The sequence below is a fragment of the Lolium rigidum genome, chromosome 5 (assembly GCF_022539505.1).
Source record: "Lolium rigidum isolate FL_2022 chromosome 5, APGP_CSIRO_Lrig_0.1, whole genome shotgun sequence".
In the NCBI taxonomy this organism is placed as follows: domain Eukaryota; kingdom Viridiplantae; phylum Streptophyta; class Magnoliopsida; order Poales; family Poaceae; genus Lolium; species Lolium rigidum.
The window spans coordinates 235,567,282-235,588,377 of record NC_061512.1 but is presented as its reverse complement, the minus strand read 5'-3'; the positions used below and the strand labels follow the sequence as shown (position 1 = coordinate 235,588,377).

Here is a 21,096-nt window from a genome sequence, read left to right as displayed (position 1 = left end):
TAACATCGAGAGATGAAGCATCAACATCATAATTTGTTCTAATAATAGAATCATAAGGTAACTTCATTCTCTTTCTAGGGAAGTGTTCCATACCTTTCTTGAGAGGAAATTGATATTTAATATTACCTTCCTTCATATCAATAGTAGCACCAACGGTTCGAAGAAAAGGTCTTCCCAATATAATGGGGCAAGATGCATTGCATTCAATATCCAAGACAACAAAATCAACGGGGACAAGGTTATTGTTAACCATAATATGAACATTATCAACCTTCCCCAAAGGTTTCTTTTTAGCATTATCAGCGAGATTAACATCCGGATAACAGTTTTTCAATGGTGGCAAGTCAAGCATATCATAGACTTTTTTAGGCATAACGAAATACTTGCACCAAGATCACATAAAGCATTACAATCAAAATCTTTGACTCTCATTTTAATGATGGGCTCCCAACCATCCTCTAGCTTTCTAGGAATAGAAGTTTCAAGTTTTAGTTTCTCTTCTCTAGCTTTTATGAGAGCATTTGTAATATGTTTTGTGAAAGCCAAGTTTACAGCGCTAGCATTGGGACTCTTAGCAAGTTTTTGCAAGAACTTTATAACTTCAGAGATGTGGTAATCATCAAAATCTAAATCATTACAATCTAAAGCAATGGGATTATCATCCCCAAGGTTGGAAAAAATTTCAGCAGTTTTATCACAAGCGGTTTCAGCAGTTTTAGCAGTTTCAGGTAATTTTGCGCGCTTTTCACTAGGAGTAGAAGCATTGCCAACACCAATTATTTTACCATTGATAGTAGGAGGTGCAGCGACATATGAATCATTAGCATTGCTAGTGGTGGTAATAGTCCAAACTTTAGCTACATTTTTCTCTTTAGCTAGTTTTTCATTTTCTTCTCTATCCCACCTAGCACGCAGTTCAGCCATTAATCTTATATTCTCATTAATTCTAACTTGGATGGCATTTGCTGTAGTAACAATTTTATTTTCAATATCCCTATTAGGCATAACTTTCGATTTCAAAAGATCAACATCGGAGGCAAGACTATCAACTCTAGAAACAAGAATATCAATTTTATTGAGCTTTTCCTCAATAGATTTGTTAAAAACAGTTTGTATACTAATAAATTCTTTAAGCATGGCTTCAAGTCCAGGGGTGTATTCCTATTATTGTTGTAAGAATTCCCATAAGAATTAGCATAACCGTTACCATTATTATAAGGATATGGCCTATAGTTATTACTAGAATTGTTCCGATAAGCATTGTTGTTGAAATTATTATTTTTAATGAAGTTTACATCAACATGTTCTTCTTGGGCAACCAATGAAGCTAATGGAACATTATTAGGATCAACATTAGTCCTATCATTCGCAAGCATAGACATAATAGCATCAACCTTATCATTCAAGGAAGAGGATTCTTCAACAGAATTTACCTCCTTACCTTGTGGAGCTCTTTCCGTGTGCCATTCAGAGTAATTAACCATCATATTATCAAGAAGCTTTGTTGCTTCACCAAGAGTGATGGACATAAAGGTACCTCCAGCAGCTGAATCCAATAAATTCCGCGAAGAAAAATTTAGTCCTGCATAGAAGGTTTGGATGATCATCCAAGTAGTCAGTCCATGGGTTGGGCAATTTTTAACTAGAGATTTCATTCTTTCCAAAGCTTGAGAAACATGTTCATTATCCAATTGTTTAAAATTCATTATGCTACTCCTCAAAGATATAATTTTAGCAGGGGGATAATATCTACCAATAAAAGCATCCTTGCATTTAGTCCAGGAATCAATACTATTCTTAGGCAGAGATAGCAACCAATCTTTAGCTCTTCCTCTTAATGAGAAAGGGAACAATTTTAATTTTATAATGTCACCATCTACATCTTTATATTTTTGCATTTCACATAGTTCAACAAAATTATTGAGATGGGCAGCGGCATCATCGGAACTAACACCAGAAAATTGCTCTCTCATAACAAGATTAAGTAAAGCGAGGTTTAATTTCAAAGAATTCTGCTGTAGTAGCAGGTGGAGCAATAGGTGTGCATAAGAAATCATTATTATTTGTGCTAGTGAAGTCACACAACTTAGTATTTTCAGGGTTGGCCATTTTAGCAGTAGTAAATAAAGCAAACTAGATAAAGTAAATGCAAGTATACTAATTTTTTTGTGTTTTTGATATGGCAAACAAGACAGTAAATAAAGTAAAACTAGCAACTAATTTTTTTGTGTTTTGATATAATGCAGCAAACAAAGTAGTAAATAAAATAAAGCAAGACAAAAACAAAGTAAAGAGATTGGGAAGTGGAGACTCCCCTTGCGGCGTGTCTTGATCTCCCCGACAACGGCGCCGGAAATTTGCTTGATGCGTGTAGTTGACACGTCCGTTGGGAACCCCAAGAGGAAGGTGTGATGCGCACGGCGGCAAGTTTCCCTCGGTAAGAAACCAAGGTTTAATCGAACCGAGTAGGAGTCAAGAAGCACGTTGAAGGTTGATGGCGGCGGGATGTAGTGCGGCGCAACACCGGAGATTTCGGCGCCAACGTGGAACCTGCACAACACAACCAAAGTACTTTTCCCCAACGAAACAGGTGAGGTTGTAAATCTCACCGGCTTGCTGTAACAAAGGATTAACCGTATTGTGTGGAAGATGATTGTTTGCGAGAGAAAACGAGTAAAACAAGTATTGCGGCAGATTTGTATTTCAGTATTAAAAGAATGGACCGGGGTCCACAGTTCACTAGAGGTGTCTCTCCCATAAGATAAAAGCATGTTGGGTGAACAAATTACAGTCGGGCAATTGACAAATAGAGAGGGCATAACAATGCACATACATGGCATGATAAGTATAGTGAGATTTAATTGGGCATTACGACAAAGTACATAGACCGCCATCCAATCGCATCTATGCCTAAAAAGTCCACCTTCGGGTTATCGTCCGAACCCCTTCCGGTATTAAGTTGCAAAGCAACGGACAATTGCATTAAGTATGGTGCGTAATGTAATCAACAACTACATCCTCGGACATAGCGCCAATGTTTTATCCCTAGTGGCAACAACGACAACACAACCTTAGAACTTTCTCGTCACTCGTCCCGGTGTCAATGCGGCATGAACCCACTATCGAGCATAAATACTCCCTCTTGGAGTTAAAAGCAAAAACTTGGCCAGAGCCTCTACTAGTAACGGAGAGCATGCAAGATCATAAACAACACATATGTAATAACTTGATAATTAACATAACATGGTATTCTCTATCCATCGGATCCCGACAAACACAACATAGAGTATTACGGATAGATGATCTTGATCATGTTAGGCAGCTCACAAGATCCAACAATGAAGCACAATGAGGAGAAGAAAACCATCTAGCTACTGCTATGGACCCATAGTCCAGGGGTGAACTACTCACTCATCACTCCGGAGGCGACCATGGAGGTGTAGAGTCCTCCGGGAGATGAATCCCCTCTCCGGCGGGGTGCCGGAGGAGATCTCCAGAATCCCCCGAGATGGGATCGGCGGCGGCGGCGTCTCAGTAAGGTTTTCCGTATCGTGGTTTTTCGCATCAGGGGTTTCGCGACGGAGGCTTTAAGTAGGCGGAAGGGCAGAGTTGGGGGCCTAACGAGGGCCCACACCATAGGGCGGCGCGGGCCCCTCCTTGGCCGCGCCGCCTTGTGGTGTCGCCACCTCGTGGCCCCACTTCGTATGCTCTTCGGTCTTCTGGAAGGTTCGTGGCAAAATAGGCCCCCGGGTCTTCGTTTCGTCCAATTCCGAGAATATTTCGTTACTAGGATTTCCGAAACCAAAAACGACGAGAAAACGAGAACCGGCACTTCGGCATCTTGTTAATAGGTTAGTTCCAGAAAATGCACGAATATGACATAAAGTGTGCATAAAACATGTAGGTATCATCAATAATATGGCATAGAACATAAGAAATTATCGATACGTCGGAGACGTATCAGGGCCATCCGATGAAATCTCAATCGGCTTCTTAAGAACAGAATATCTACGCAGTCAGTTGCCCCCCGAGCCTCCATCAAGGCGAGAACAGCAGTAGGCCAACCAAACGTGTCACCATCGGCTTCCAAGTCATGATGCGGAGCCAGCCGATTTCAACAAAATCGGCTGCCCGGAGCGAGAGAACCTCCGGGGTGAGCTGCCCCCGAGCTTCTTCGAGTCCACTTCTTGCGCCTTGCTTGGTCGGATCGGCTCCTTTCCTTTGGCGGATTTGATGCAATCCATCCTTAACCTGATCTGCACGTCCATGCTGCTCTTGGCACTGGTCAGGGTCATGATCCCTCAAACTTGCCCCAGCTGATATTGCGGACTCGAATACTTGCAAAAAGAATTTGGAGGTTCTTGTAGAGAGGATCTGAGCCACCAAATCTTAGATTATGTATCGGCCGATTTATGTATCGGCCCCCATACTTCAATACCCATCATCAAAGAATATCTTGGGCTGCTGGGCATTTGAAAGATACTCCTACTTCATATCCTCGTGTTTTATCCACCTAGGTGCCCCCCCGAGCCGATTATTTCAAGGGATTTGATGGTATCGGCTCTTTAGGTATTCACTGTTGGATCAAATGTTGAACCCAGGCAGAATGGATGGTGAGGATAATTTTGGCCGATTGCTGGAATCGGCCTCCACGTTGAATTGCTCAATGAAGGTTTTGTAATGTTCCTCCATAAATCCTTGGGGCCGATCTCCTGGATCGGCATCGCCACGTTTGTCCATAGACGCTGTTTTTGTCACACGGTCAGGCCGGTGGATGAAACCAACCTAACCCCGTCCTTTGTCACGTCAACGCGCTCGCAGTCGTCCAATCCTGGAGCACTAAACTCCGTTGGAAGGATGGAGACCATGTTTGTGCCGGCCGATGTCTCATCATCGGCTTTCTTTTGTCTCGGGCGCCACTCTTTTCTTTGTGGCCGACCTTCTTCGTCCGGGGTTCGCTGAATTTTGGCGGCCGGATCAGGCCGTGCCTTCCTCAACGTGTGCGGGTATAATCTTTCAGCTTCCTCCAACCCACGTAGACGCTGAACCCTTCGCTCGAGAACGGTCGAGTCCATCAAGGCACCACCTTGGCCGATGATACTTGTCTTCTTCATCATCGTCCTCTAGTTCCTCGAGATCTTCCACCCGAGCGGACTCGGCATGCTTGTTCCGAGGCGGGAGAGGCCCTAGACGTTTGAACACGGACACGTTAGCTGCATCCTTCTTCCTTTGTTTACATTCGGGCAATTGCCGATTGTTGGCAATCGGCTCATTCCTGAATCCCAGCGAGTGTACCGAAGAAGGGGCGGTCCCGGTGCCTATCCTCGTCGTCTTGCTCCTTTGACCTTTCCTTGGCGTGGCGCTCATGTCGCTCCTCATCGTGATCATGCCGACGACGTCTCCTGTCGTCCCTAGCCAGACGATCTTTTTCATCATCGGCGTTGTATCGCCGGCGTTGGTCATACTGACTCACATACTTGTTGAGGAGGTGGTCAGAGAGAGGTCGCTGATATCTTATGTTCTTCACTTCTCCCTCTGTGACGTAGCGCTCGCCGTCGTGGCGGAGCCGATCGCGTGGAGCGGCTTCCTCCGTGTCTTTGCTATGAGAGCAGCTGCCCTCATCTCCGTCCTTACCGAGTGGTGCCCGGGTCCCACCATGTTGATATTGCACGAGAAATCGGCTGGCACCCTCCATGGTAAGTATACTCCACCATGTTAACGGCGGGGAAGGGGTGTGTGTCGACCTTCATGGCGTACTGGTTGAAAATTAGCCGCCCTTTTTCTATCGCCATTTGGATCTGCTGACGCCACACCCTACAGTCGTTAGTGGTGTGGGTGAACGTGTTATGCCACTTGCAGTATGGCTTTCCGTTCAGCTCTTGCACCGTGGGGATCTTGTGGCCTTCGGGTACCTTTATATGCTTCTCCGTGAGTAAGAGGTCGAAAATCTGCTCGATTTTGGTCACGTCAAAGTCGAACCCTTTTGGAGGGCCTTGTGGCTTAACCCACTTGCGGGACACGGGGCCCGCCGCCCGAATCCATTCAGCCACTCGCTACCTCTCGATCTCCCGCAGCACCTTCATCCTCGTCCGCCTCAACCAGGACCACCGCACGCTTGAATTTGTCCTGGTAAACATCCGGGTGGCGCTTGTTCATATGTGCGACGGCTTACGCACCATGTGCGCCAATGAAGGGTAGTCCGCTTGGGAGGCCACGTCCTTGATCGATGATGAGAGACCCACCACCGCCAACTCGATCGCTTCTTTTTCACTTACGTGAACCGAATAGCATTGGTTCCTAATGGTCCTGAAGTGCTGGATGTATTCTGACACTGTTTCCCCGCGCTTCTGTCGTACTTGTGCTAGATCGGCAATGCCAGCCTCGGAAGCCTCTGAGTGATACTGCTCATGGAACTGCTCTTCCAACTGCTTCCAAGTCCGGATTGAGTTCGGTGGCAGCGATGTGTACCACCCGAAAACCGATCCTGTGAGGGACTGTGCGAAGAACCTCACACGCAGCTCGTCTGATGCTGAGATCGTGCCCAGCTGTGCCAAATATCGGCTCACATGCTCGATGGAACTGGAACCATCCGATCCACTAAACTTTGTGAAGTCCGGGAGCCGATATTTGGGTGGTAACGGGATCAATTCGTACTCGTTGGGGTACGGCTTGGTATAGCCGAACGTCTTCCTTTTCGGCATCATGCCGAACTGATCTTTCAGAATTGTACAAATCTGATCCGCGGTGATTGCTTGAAGGTGTCGAACCCACGAAGATTCGCCGGGGTGGCATACTTAGCCAGCCATGCTTGCTTTTCCAGTTCTGAGCCAACTGCAGGAGCTGAGCTCTGGAGGTTTGTCGGAGTGGCGTACTTAGCTAACCACGTTTGCTTTTCAAGATCTGCTCCCGACGTTCCTCCTGCTGTTGTAGCCTGGTTCGAGAGTGCCCAGGTACTGCAGTCTGGCACGTATGCGCACGTGTATCCGTGCGGGATTGATACGTCTCCGACGTATCGATAATTTCTTATGTTCTATGCCATATTATTGATGATACCTACATGTTTTATGCACACTTTATGTCATATTCGTGCATTTTCTGGAACTAACCTATTAACAAGATGCCGAAGTGCCGGTTCCTGTTTTCTCGCTGTTTTTGGTTTCAGAAATCCTAGTAACGAAATATTCTCGGAATTGGACGAAACGAAGACCCGGGGCCCTATTTTTCCACGGAGCTTCCGGAAGACCGAAGAACACACGAAGTGGGGCCACGAGGTGGCCGGACTATAGGGCGGCGCGGCCCAAGCCCCGGCCGCGCCGACCTATAGTGTGGGCCCCCGGTGACGCTCCTTGACCCGCCCTTCCGCCTACTTAAAGCCTCCGCCGCGAAACCCCGATGCGAAAAACCACGATACGGAAAACCTTGCCGAGACGCCGTCGCCGCCGATCCCATCTCGGGGGATTACGGAGATCTCCTCCGGCACCCTACCGGAGAGGGGATTCATCTCCCGGAGGACTCTACACCGCCATGGTCGCCTCCGGAGTGATGAGTGAGTAGTTCACCCCTGGACTATGGGTCCATAGCAGTAGCTAGATGGTTGTCTTCTCCTCATTGTGCTTCATTGTTGGATCTTGTGAGCTGCCTAACATGATCAAGATCATCTATCTGTAATTCTATATGATGTGTTTGTCGGGATCCGATGGATAGAGAATACCATGTCATGTTAATTATCAAGTTATTATACATGTGTTGTTTATGATCTTGCATGCTCTCCGTTTCTAGTAGAGGCTCTGGCCAAGTTTTTACTTTTAACTCCAAGAGGGAGTACTTATGCTCGATAGTGGGTTCATGCCTGCATTGACACTAGGACGAGTGATGAGAAAGTTCTAAGGTTGTGTTGTCGTTGTTACCACTAGGGATAAAACATTGGCGCTATGTCCGAGGATGTAGTTGTTGATTACATTACGCACCATACTTAATGCAATTGTACTGTTGTTTAGCAACTTAATGCTGGAGGGGTTCGGATGATAACTTCGAAGGTGGACTTTTTAGGCATAGATGCGGTTGGATGGCGGTCTATGTACTTTGTCGTAATGCCCAATTAAATCTCACTATACTTATCATGTCATGTATGTGCATTGTTATGCCCTCTCTATTTGTCAATTGCCCGATTGTAATTTGTTCACCCAACATGCTTTTATCTTATGGGAGAGACACCTCTAGTGAACTGTGGACCCCGGTCCATTCTTTAATACTTGAAATACAAATCTGCTGCAATACTTGTTTTACTATTTTCTCTGCAAACAATCATCTTCCACACAATACGGTTAATCCTTTGTTACTGCAAGCCGGTGAGATTGACAACCTCACTGTTTCGTTGGGGCAAAGTACTTTGGTTGTGTTGTGCAGGTTCCACGTTGGCGCCGGAATCTCTGGTGTTGCGCCGCACTACATCCCGCCGCCATCAACCTTCAACGTGCTTCTTGGCTCCTCCTGGTTCGATAAACCTTGGTTTCTTTACGAGGGAAAACTTGCTGCTGTGCGCATCATACCTTCCTCTTGGGGTTGCCCAACGAACGTGTGAAATACACGCCATCAAGCTCTTTTTACGGCGCCGTTGCGCGGGAGATCAAGACACGCTGCAAGGGGAGTCTCCACTTCTCAATCTCTTTACTTTGTTTTTGTCTTGCGTTATTTTATCTACTACTTTGTTTGCTGCACTAAATCAAAATACAAAAAAATTAGTTGCTAGTTTCACTTTATTTGCTATCTTGTTTGCTATATCAAAAACACAAAAAAATTAGTTACTTGTTTTACTTTACTTAATATCATGCATGTTTTTATTTCACTAGTTAAGCATAATGGAAAACAACAAAAATATGAGAGATCTTTATGAACTTTATCTTGAATTAGGACATGATGTGTTTGAAGAGAGAATTAAAAAACCCATGGAACTTTATATGCATGCTAATGGGAATGTTATTACTATGGATGCTTTGAACACTATTGTTGCTAATGCTATGGAAAATTCTAAGCTTGGGGAAGCTAGCTACGATGAGCATGATCTTTTTAGTCCCCCAAGCATTGAGGAGAAAATTTTCTTTTATGATTACAATATGCCTCCTATATATGATGATAGCCACTTTGTTGAATTTGCTCCCACTACAACTAATAAAATTGATTATGCTTACGTGGAGAGTAATAATTTTATGCATGAGACTCATGATAAGAATGCTTTATGTGATAGTTACATTGTTGAGTTTTCTCATGATGCTACTGAAAATTATTATGAGAGAGGAAAATATGGTTGTAGAAATTTTCATGTTACTAAAATGCCTCTCTATGTGCTGAAATTTTTGAAGCTACACTTGTTTTATCTTCCTATGCTTGTCACTTTGCTCTTCATGAACTTGTTTATTTACAAGATTCCTATGCATAGGAAGCATGTTAGACTTAAATGTGTTTTGAATTTGCCTCTTGATGCTCTCTTTTGCTTCAAATACTATTTCTTGCGAGTGCATCATTAAAACTGCTGAGCCCATCTTAATGGCTATAAAGAAAGAACTTCTTGGGAGACAACCCATGTTTTTACTACAGTACTTTATTTTATATTTGTGTCTTGGAAGTTGTTTACTACTGTAGCAACCTCTCCTTATCTTAGTTTTATGTTTTGTTGTGCCAAGTAAAGTCTTTGATAGAAAAGTAAGTACTAGATTTGGATTACTGCGCAGTTTCGGAATTCTTTCTTGTCACGAATCTGGGTCTATCTCCCTGTAGGTAGCTCAGAAAATTACGCCAATTTACGAGCATGATCCTCAGATATGTACGCAACTTTCATTCAATTTGAGCATTTTCGTTTGAGCAAGTCTGGTGGCCTAATAAAATCCATCTTTACGGACTGTTCTGTTTTGACAGATTCTGTCTTTTATTTCGCATTGCCTCTTTTGCTATGTTGGATGAATTTCTTTGATCCATTAATGTCCAGTAGCTTTATGCAATGTCCAGAAGTGTTAAGAATGATTGTGTCACCTCTGAACATGTTAATTTTTATTATGCACTAACCCTCTAATGAGTTGTTTCGAGTTTGGTGTGGAGGAAGTTTTCAAGGGTCAAGAGAGGAGTATGATGCAATATGATCAAGGAGAGTGAAAGCTCTAAGCTTGGGGATGCCCCGGTGGTTCACCCCTGCATATATTAAGAAGACTCAAGCATCTAAGCTTGGGGATGCCCAAGGCATCCCCTTCTTCATCGACAACATTATCGGGTTCCTCCCTGAAACTATATTTTTATTCGGCCACATCTTATGTACTTTGCTTGGAGCGTCGGTTTGTTTTTGTTTTTTGTTTTGTTTGAATAAAATGGATCCTAGCATTCACTTTATGGGAGAGAGACACGCTCCGCTGTTGCATATGGACAAATATGTCCTTAGACTCTACTCATAGTATCCATGGCGAAGTTCATCTTCGTTAAATTGTTATATGGTTGGAATTGGAAAATGATACATGTAGTAACTCTAAAATGTCTTGGATAATTTGATACTTGGCAATTGTTGTGCTCATGTTTAAGCTCTTGCATCATATACTTTGCAACCATTAATGAAGAAATACTTAGAGCTTGCTAATTTGGTTTGCATATTTGGTTTCTCTAGAGTCTAGATAACATCTAGTATTGAGTTTTGAACAACAAGGAAGACGGTATGGAGTCTTATAATGTTTACCATATGTCTTTTATGTGAGTTTTGCTGTACTCGTTCATCCTTGTGTTTGTTTCAAATAACCTTGCTAGCCTAAACCTTGTATCGAGAGGGAATACTTCTCATGCATCCAAAATACTTGAGCCAACCACTATGCCATTTGTGTCCACCATACCTACCTACTACATGGTATTTACCCGCCATTCCAAAGTAAATTGCTTGAGTGCTACCTTTAAAATTCCATCATTCACCTTTGCAATATATAGCTCATGGGACAAATAGCTTAAAAACTATTGTAGTATTGAATATGTACTTATGCACTTTATCTCTTATTAAGTTGCTTGTTGAGCGATAACCATGTTTCGGGGACGCCATCAACTATTCTTTGTTGGATATCATGTGAGTTGCTATGCATGTCCGTCTTGTACGAAGCAAGAGAGATCTACCACCTTCATGGTTGGAGCATGCATATTGTTAGAGAAGAACTTTGGGCCGCTAACTAAAGCCATGATTCATGGTGGAAGTTTCAGTTTGGACATATATCCTCAATCTCATATGAGAATAATAATTGTTGCCACATGCTTATGCATTAAAGAGGAGTCCATTATCCGTTGTCCATGTTGTCCCGGTATGGATGTCTAAGTTGAGAATAATCAAAAGCGAGAAATCCAAAATGCGAGCTTTCTCCTTAGACCTTTGTACGGGCGACATGGAGGTACCCCATTGTGACACTTGGTCAAAACATGTGCATTGCAAAGATCCGGTAGTCCAAGTTAATTAGGACAAGGTGCGGGCACTATTAGTATACTATGCATGAGACTTGCAACTTGTAAGATATAATGTACATAACTCATATGCTTTATTACTACCGTTGACAAAATTGTTTCATGTTTTCAAAATAAAAGCTCTAGCACAAATATAGCAATCGATGCTTTCCTCTTTGAAGGACCATTCTCTTTACTTTTATGTTGAGTCAGTTCACCTATTTCTCTCCACCTCAAGAAGCAAACACTTGTGTGAACCGTGCATTGATTCCTACATATTTGCATATTGTACTTGTTATATTACTCTATGTTGACTATTATCCATGAGATATACATGTTACAAGTTGAAAGCAACCGCTGAAACTTAATCTTCCTTTGTGTTGCTTCAATACCTTTACTTTGATTTATTGCTTTATGAGTTAACTCTTATGCAAGACTTATTAATACTTGTCTTGAAGTACTATTCATGAAAAGTCTTTGCTATATGATTCACCTGTTTACTCATGTCATCACCATTGTTATGATCGCTGCATCCACTACATATGTTTACAAATAGTATGATCAAGGTTATGATGGCATATCACTTCGGAAATTATCTTTGTTATCGTTTTACTGCTCGGGACGAGCGAGAACTAAGCTTGGGGATGCTTGATACGTCTCCGACGTATCGATAATTTCTTATGTTCTATGCCATATTATTGATGATACCTACATGTTTTATGCACACTTTATGTCATATTCGTGCATTTTCCGGAACTAACCTATTAACAAGATGCCGAAGTGCCGGTTCTCGTTTTACGCTGTTTTTGGTTTCGGAAATCCTAGTAACGAAATATTCTTGGAATTGGACGAAACGAAGACCCGGGGCCCTATTTTTCCACGGAGCTTCCGGAAGACCGAAGAACACACGAAGTGGGGCCACGAGGTGGCCGGACTATAGGCGGCGCGGCCCAAGCCCCGGCCGCGCCGACCTATAGTGTGGGCCCCTCGTGACGCCCCTTGACCTGCCCTTCCGCCTACTTAAAGCCTCGCGTCGCGAAACCCACGATGCGAAAAACCACGATACGGAAAACCTTGCCGAGACGCCGTCGCCGCCGATCCCATCTCGGGGGATTACGGAGATCTCCTCCGGCACCCTACCGGAGAGGGGATTCATCTCCGGAGGACTCTACACCGCCATGGTCGCCTCCGGAGTGATGAGTGAGTAGTTCACCCCTGGACTATGGGTCCATAGCAGTAGCTAGATGGTTGTCTTCTCCTCATTGTGCTTCATTGTTGGATCTTGTGAGCTGCCTAACATGATCAAGATCATCTATCTGTAATTCTATATGTTGTGTTTGTCGGGATCCGATGGATAGAGAATACCATGTCATGTTAATTATCAAGTTATTATACATGTGTTGTTTATGATCTTGCATGCTCTCCGTTTCTAGTAGAGGCTGTGGCCAAGTTTTTACTTTTAACTCCAAGAGGGAGTACTTATGCTCGATAGTGGGTTCATACCTGCATTGACACCGGGACGAGTGACGGAAAGTTCTAAGGTTGTGTTGTGTTGTTGCCACTAGGGATAAAACATTGGCGCTATGTCCGAGGATGTAGTTGTTGATTACATTACGCACCATACTTAATGCAATTGTCTCGTTGTTTAGCAACTTAATACCTGGAGGGGTTCGGATGATAACTCTGAAGGTGGACTTTTTAGGCATAGATGCGGTTGGATGGCGGTCTATGTACTTTGTCGTAATGCCCAATTAAATCTCACTATACTTATCATGTCATGTATGTGCATTGTTATGCCCTCTCTATTTGTCAATTGCCCGACTGTAATTTGTTCACCCAACATGCTTTTATCTTATGGGAGAGACACCTCTAGTGAACTGTGGACCCCGGTCCATTCTTTAATACCGAAATACAAATCTGCTTGCAATACTTGTTTTACTATTTTCTCTGCAAACAATCATCTTCCACACAATACGGTTAATCCTTTGTTACGGCAAGCCGGTGAGATTGACAACCTCATCTGTTTCGTTGGGGAAAAGTACTTTGGTTGTGTTGTGCAGGTTCCACGTTGGCGCCGGAATCTCCGGTGTTGCGCCGCACTACATCCCGCCGCCATCAACCTTCAACGTGCTTCTTGGCTCCTCCTGGTTCGATAAACCTTGGTTTCTTTCGAGGGAAAACTTGCTGCTGTGCGCATCATACCTTCCTCTTGGGGTTGCCCAACGAACGTGTGAAATACACGCCATCGGGGATCTCCTTGGGCGCCTCGGGTAGGAATTGGTAGTCACTAGGGTCACCACCAATCTTGTAGACGACGTATGCCGATGAGTTCGGCACTTCCGGTGCTGCCAACGCGAACGGCAGCGGTGGACGGGACTCGGAATGGTTTTTCTCCTTTGTAAGTCCCCGAGCTGGTCCCGACGGAGAATGCCGATGGCTCATGATTTCTGGATCACGCGCGAGCGACACGCTCCAAAGTGTTCACCGAGGCTCTCGGAGTGGCGGTGCAGCGAATGAGCCACCATGAAGTTGATCTCCCGACGCAGCGACCTGGTGCGTTCTTCGACGGGGCGGACGGGTCCACTCCATCGAGCGCACCTTCGGTGAGAACCCCTTCCACCTGATGCCATGGGAGCGGGTTCGTGGAAAGAGCCGATGAGGTCGGCTTCGAGGACTGCCTTGATCTCGTCATGCTTCTTCTTGAGCTCGTCAGTCAGATCCTTGTACTTGACCGGACTGCTTTCCGCCATCTCGGATGTAGATGGCGATGCGGTGGATGTCGAAGATTGTCCCACCGGGCGTGCCAGAATGTGTTGCGGTCAGAAAACCCACTGGCGGGCAGCGACTGGCAACACCGTAGAGCCGGGAACAACTCAGGGCTGCGGCTGGCCCCAGTCCCTCAGAGCGACGGCCCGCAAAGCCTTCTGGTCACACGTCCGATGCTGTCGCAAGGGCGTGCCACCCGACCTATACCCGGTCGGGAAGGTGTTGGATGATGCCTCGCTTAGTTTCCTGCATGGCATACACGTAAACGTTAAATACGAGCCTCGATCGGCTCTCAGGTTGTCCTGTGAATCGGCTCAAAGAGCCGATCCACCCATGATTCGTACGAGGTGTACGAATATATGGTGGTCCTGCTTGATCAAGATAAAGCTAAAGCGATCTACGACGATTTAGGGTTTTCACCGCATAATCAGATCATCCTACTCACGATTGGGCCTCGCGCTCGCGTACGGTGATCGTAAGCCGATCCTAGACAGGGCCTAAAAACCAACACGAGGTTGATCCCGGAACATCCTGTCTAGGGCTAGCAAACTACACCTTACACGCCGCTGGATCCTCCAACCCTTTGTAAGGCCTAACTATTGCGGATATTAAACTAATCCTTGAAGAACAAGGAGCAACCGTAACGGATCGGATCTACTAAACAATAATCAAGCGGGGTGCCGCCCCTACACCTAAGATATGTGTAAGGGCGGCTAGATGTATAAGGGTTGCACTACGACAGCATATGATACGAAGAACAATGCTAACCCTAACACATCTAAGATAACTACGTTGCTCGCCATCAAAAAGGCTTCAGCACGAGGAACGCATGAACAACGTAAATAAGCTTATGCTGCCTAGATCGCAAGATGCGATCTAGGCAGACATGGTGCTTACCGGGAGAAACCCTCGAGACGAAGGAGTTGGCGATGCCTCGAGATTGATTGTGTTGAACGTTGGTTGTTGTTTATTTCATAAACCCTAGATACATATTTATAGTCCAAGGGACTTTCTAATTCAGGCGTGCACCTAACCGTGCACGGGTAAAACTCTAACTTCTAAATTAAGATGCGATCTACTATAATACAGATACATGGGCAATTTTAGCCCAACTTCTTCATGTCAAGCCGCTTCAGAGATTCTCCACGCGTTTAACCTTCAAGCCCATCTCACCTACGGCCCATCTCCTGATTTGGCCAAAATCTGGTGATAACAGTGACACAATAGGGGGGCGCGGCCCAGGCCCTGGCCGCGCCACCCTGTCATCAGGTGGCCCTGTGGCCCCCCTCTGGTGGCTCTCGGGTGTTCTGGAAGCTTCATGGAATTCTAAGATGCTGGGCGTTGATTTCGCCCGATTCCGAGAATATTTCCTTACTAGGATTTCTGAAACCAAAAACGACGTAAAACGAAGACTGGCCCTTCGGCAACTCGTCAATAGGTTAGTTCCGAAAAACGCATAATAATGATATATAATGTGTATAAAACATGTAGATATCATCAATAAAGTAGCATGGAACATAAGAAATTATAGATACGTTTGAGACGTATCAAATAACGGTACAAACCCATACATGGAGGATCGATGTGATCCCGCCATGGATGGGTGTCAGCTCTCGTTGGCTCCTCTCATCCTCTCTAATATACGAACTATGATAGACTATACTTCGGCACGCTGAAAATCCGGAACATATAAATCAAGGCGAATGAGTACACCAATATCCAGGTGATCTGACAAAACATGAAACAATAGCATTCTCAATGAGTACAACAATATCCAGGTGATCTGACAAAACATGAAAAAAATAGCATTCTGAGCAGCCAAAGTGAGCCGGCATCACCCCTTTACAAGCTGAACAAGCAAAGCTAATCACATGGCAAGCTCCACTTTGCATCGTAACACAACACTTCCTTCTTGACAATGTTTGCAGCATCGTGACACTGAATTCGGAAAGCTTTACTTTGGACAGCTTGAAAGGCAGAATTGATGGAGTACAAGTTTTAACATTTTCTATCACAAAAATAAATAAATCAGAGTACCATTCCAGACTTGACCGTGTTTTGCATATATATACGGGGAAATCATATAAACACACTCCAATCCCAGAGACCACTACCATTACAAAAAGATCACAACAACAAAAATAAAACAAAAAAATTCAAACAGCAAGAACCACGCTGTTCGTTGTAGTTTTATCCTTTCTTCTTTTCTTCTTCTTAATGCAAGAGTAATAAATAAGAATAAAATAGCGCTTCTTATTTTCCGCACTAATAACAAGGGAGACGACCGAATGGACAGAGACAAAAACGAGAACTCGGGCGCCGACCACACTACTGATTCACACCTTATGCAGCGAGCGCCAACGCGGCGACGGTGGCCGCGGCGGCCGTCGCCACCCACCCGGCGAGCACGGACGGTGCGGCCGCATTGTCCTTGTCGGCAGCGTCTTCGTCGGACGTGTCGGGCGAGTCCGCGGATTCGTCGTCGTCGTCGGAGGGGGAGGAGGCCGCAGAGGGCTTCTTCTTGGTGGTCTTCTTCTTGGGCCCCGCGGGCGCCGGCGCCGGGGCCAGGTCCTTGGCGACCTTGTACAGCTCCTTGGGCTGCAGGAACTTGGAGATCGCGTAGACGGCGAGCGGGTCGTCGTCCTTGACGGTGGCCGTGACCGACGCCACCTTGCCCACCTTGGTGTCAAGCGACGCGGTGTCGCCGTCCTTATCGACGTCGAAGCTGTAGTCCTTCTTGGCGACGTTGGACGTGGCCAGCGTGCTCACCTTGCCGCTGTTGGACTCGAGGAGCTGCAGGGAGTAGTAGTCCGGCACGGCGTGGAAGAGCAGGATGGCCGTCCTGCCCTTGGCCGTCAGGTTCTTGTACTTGGGCATGAAGGCGGCCACGGCGGAGTCGACGGGGCAGAAGAGCGTGAGCCCGTTGTCCTTGGTGGCGTTGATGTTGCTGAAGGCCTCGGCGTCGGCGGCGAGCAGGCCCGCGAAGCTCTTGCAGTACTTCTTGGAGAGCAGCTCCGTGATGTTGACCGGCGCCGGCGCCGCCACGGGCGCCTCGGCCTCGGGGGACGCCAGCACGCTGTCGACCTGGAGCACCGCCAGGTCGTAGGGGATCTCCTTCACGGTCTTGACGTAGGTCGACGGCGACGAGCTGTCCTCGGCGTTCTCAGCCGTGAAGGTCACCTTCCCGCCGCGGCGCTGCGTGATGTTCACGTACCCGGACATGCCTTGGGCTGCGCCGGACTCCTGCACGACGTTCAGTTAATTAATCCGTTTCAGTCAATTGCAGTAAACCACTACGGGTAGGTGTCGTACTCTAACCAGATCATAATTAAGTAGGCACTACTAAAAATTTGGGACTGGATTGATGGAAATGCATGTGACTGATGCTCAAAGCTGCACGTATGGGACCGAATTTAACTCACCTAATTCATGCCCGTGCTGATGGAGACCAATTCAATGCAAAGTTTAATTATTGCCAAATAATTCTGAAATTAGTGCACTTCGTACATGTATTGCAGACTTGCAGTTACTAGTATGCTCGCCCGTTAATCGGGAAATTGCTGTATTTCGAATTTTCGATCTTAAAATAAAAAGTAAAGCAACAATTAGGTTGTTGACTCGATAACAAAACAGATGATGCTCTGCGCCCGAGTCACAGCAAAACAGATGCTCTAGCCTCTATGACTCCAACGGTTAGAATTTTAAAAATCCGAGACCGAGATCTCGCCTTGGGACTTCCAAACATTCATCATTTTCAAATGACCCTATCATCGAAGGATTCGATCGATGCCGATAAAATCGACCAAATACGGCGACCGTAGGCACAGCAACTAATTAAGTACACTCAGCGGACTGTCCGGACAGGATAATAAGAGCAATTCCAATAGTGTAGCCAGCTGCTAGCTATAAGCCAAGTCTTAGCATGTCATCTATAGCTAACTTAGAGCCAACATATATAATAGTGAGCTATAAAAGTGTAGTACTTTTACAATACATGGCTCCACCTTTTAGTCTCACATAGTCTTGTAGGAGCACGTCTTAGAGCTTGGCTACAAGATAAGAGCCCACTCCTCTTCTCTCTTCTAATCTCTCTCTTCCAACTAAGCAAATTTATAATATTTTATCTCTTATAGCCAGCTGACTGTACCTTATTGTACTTGCTCTAATCAGACAGGTCAATAATTCATTGATAATGAAGAGACTGGCCGGCATGTCCATGTGCACGTACATAAAACACTGCCGGCCCAGCTTCGAAAGCGACTTATCTCATGTCGTCTTCGAACAAAAATTGGTTAGTTGAGACGTTAACAGAAACGTCTATTTGGGCGATGTTACGACACAAATATTTCCTTGCTAGCACAAAAGTAGCGCCATTAATTGGAACCACATTTTGGGAGGTCCATAGTGTTTTATTATATGTATCGCTTTAGAAGAGCTTTATCATCAGTGGCCTAGCCAGCTAGTGCATGGGCAGGGCATCCACTACTGCCATGGATGGAAGCTTCACTATTCTATCCGGAAGACCACCCACTCTTATCATGAAGCTGCGCTCCAGCTGAGCAATGATGCAGCCTTTTGCAAGCAGCAAAAGCTCATCTAGGCAATCAACCCAAAAAAGATAAGCTTCAAGATGTTTTTTTATGAAACAATTGCATATGATAGTTCAAGATATTTTTTTATTTCTACAAAAGAATTGCAGCTCAAAAGTCAGAACAAATAAATTAGTAGTATGAGAAACTGATTTGCAAACAGTAAGGCTTATTTTAAGGGCAAACAGTTACTACACTGTTAGAGCTAACACCAGCTTTAAAAGCTCAAAGCTAAAACCGTCTAATGATGCTAGACGTACAGATCAGTTAACAGTATAACTAACGGATTAGTTCCTTTTGAGCTCACCGACAGGGAGAGAGCTTGTCCCGACCTGTCATCGTCAGTTCCAGTAGCTGAGCCCAGGGCCAGGGGCGTCTAGTTTTGCCTGTTGAGCTTGGAGGAGCGAGTGGTAGGTATGGAGGAGTACCTGGAACATGGTTGAGCATGCGGTGACCCCGTGCGCGAGCTGGTGCAGCTTCTTGCCGCCGTAGTAGTCGACGAGGACGTGCATCTGGAGCATGTGTCGCTTGGTCTGCAGCGTGCGTCCGCTGGCGGCGAGGTCGCCCATGTCGCCGTTGGCGACGGCGAGCACGGTGATGGTGCGGCGCTTGTTGATGTCCGCCGCCAGCCGCGTCTCCGTGAGCAGCTTGTTGAACTGCGAGTACTCCGGGTGCTCCGCCAGGATCTTGGTGATGTTGTACGCCTCCGCCGCCGTCGCCGCCGCCGCAAGGGCCACGGCGAGCACCGCCAGCACCGCCGCCCGCCGCCGGGGCTCCATTATCGTCGTCGGCTGGCGCGTCGGCGTCGGGAGCGCGCGAGAGCTCGGCGGCTAGCTAGCTCGGAGTGGAGGAGGAGCACTGAGGCACTGACCGACCGACCGCTGATGGTGTAATTATGATTGGAGTGCTGTGTGGGCCGGGCTATGTAGTCGTAGTGTGCGTACGTAGCGGCAGCGGGATCTGGCGAGTAGTCGGTGGGGATAGTGCCCCTGAACGTTTGGGGTAATTACGGGTGTGCCATCGTCGTGTGCTGGTTCTGCTGGGCAGCGCCGGCCAGTCGCGAATCTCGAAGGCGTGTGAGGGTGGAAAGGGACAATTTGGGGCACGGAAAGAAAGGCCGAGGAGGGGCCTGGAACACGTGGACGTGACCTGGCTGGATGGCTGGTTGGGTTTTTTTTTTTTTTTTTTTTTGAGAAACGCGAGTACAAACGTGGTGACTCATATACTGCGCGCATACACTCACCTCTATGAACGCACACACGCACACCCTACTCCCTATGAGCACATCCGGAAGACTGAGCCGGCAGATTGGATCTTGAAATTGACGAAGTCACCACGAGGCGCCTCATTGTCGACGGGAACGTCGCCTCCCACTGAATGAATATTCGCGCTTTATGAGACACGCAGATGTCGAACGCAGGGTTTGAGCTACAGTGGTGAGAGTCAACTGGCCTCCTAACCACCCAACCTCAGGTTGGTTCTCCTGGTTGGGTTCTTCGGATTGCGAGTTTATGGCTACGGTACGAATGCCTGCTCCCAGATCGCTCGAACTGGCTAGACACGCCATTCATTCCTGTTTACCTGGCTTCGATGCCACGGCTATGTGTTGGGAGATGGCGCATCCCAGATAAAAAATCCCTAAAGGGATTGGAATCTGGTACCGCGCAACCCCATTAAATTCTAAGTTATCACTAATTCACAAAAAAAAAAATTGGGATGGAGGATTTTTCTTTAGACTATTCATCTGAAACTTTCATTTTTGTCTAAGCTACACACTTTCAATTTTGGGTATAAAAAAACATGCATGTACGTACATGCATCCTTTACATGAAAAAAAATATTTAAAACTTTTAGAGATATGGAAATACCGATTTTTAGGTCTCTCCTTTACCAGATTCCATGGAACCTAGGTGCCACTGCGTATTTCTAGAAAATCCCATGTTGAGTTCCAGCTACACATTTTGGACCCTTTCAACTATTCTAATATGGATCAAATTATCTGATTTTTCATAGGTGGCGTGGTTTTAAAATACTAGAACTCCATCCTACCCAAAATACTTGTCACACTTTTGATAAAATATAAGCTGAAACATGCCAAGATTCACTGATCCTGCGATAATTATTTTGAACTTACCCTAAGGGTCGGTAATTTGTATCCTTCACGGCTGCATTTAAGTCTTACACTCAAATTATCATGGTTGTGTCGGGGAGCTTGCGTTATAATTATTTTCATCTTCGAGTTTGTAAAGAACTTCATTCTATGCATTCAAGCTTAATGCAATGCCAC

At 45.8% G+C, this 21,096-nt stretch overlaps 1 protein-coding gene across 1 annotated transcript; it reads right to left on the bottom strand.

Moving 5' to 3' along the window:
• Positions 1 to 16,263: 16,263 nt before the first annotated feature.
• On the bottom strand, positions 16,264 to 19,588 carry LOC124652850 (fasciclin-like arabinogalactan protein 2). The gene is made up of 2 exons (XM_047191895.1): positions 19,238 to 19,588; positions 16,264 to 17,463 (listed from the first exon to the last, which is right to left on the bottom strand). Exons 1-2 carry the CDS (start codon positions 19,586 to 19,588, stop codon positions 16,564 to 16,566), a joined length of 1,251 nt encoding a protein of 416 aa, XP_047047851.1. The 3' UTR covers positions 16,264 to 16,563.
• Positions 19,589 to 21,096: the final 1,508 nt, after the last annotated feature.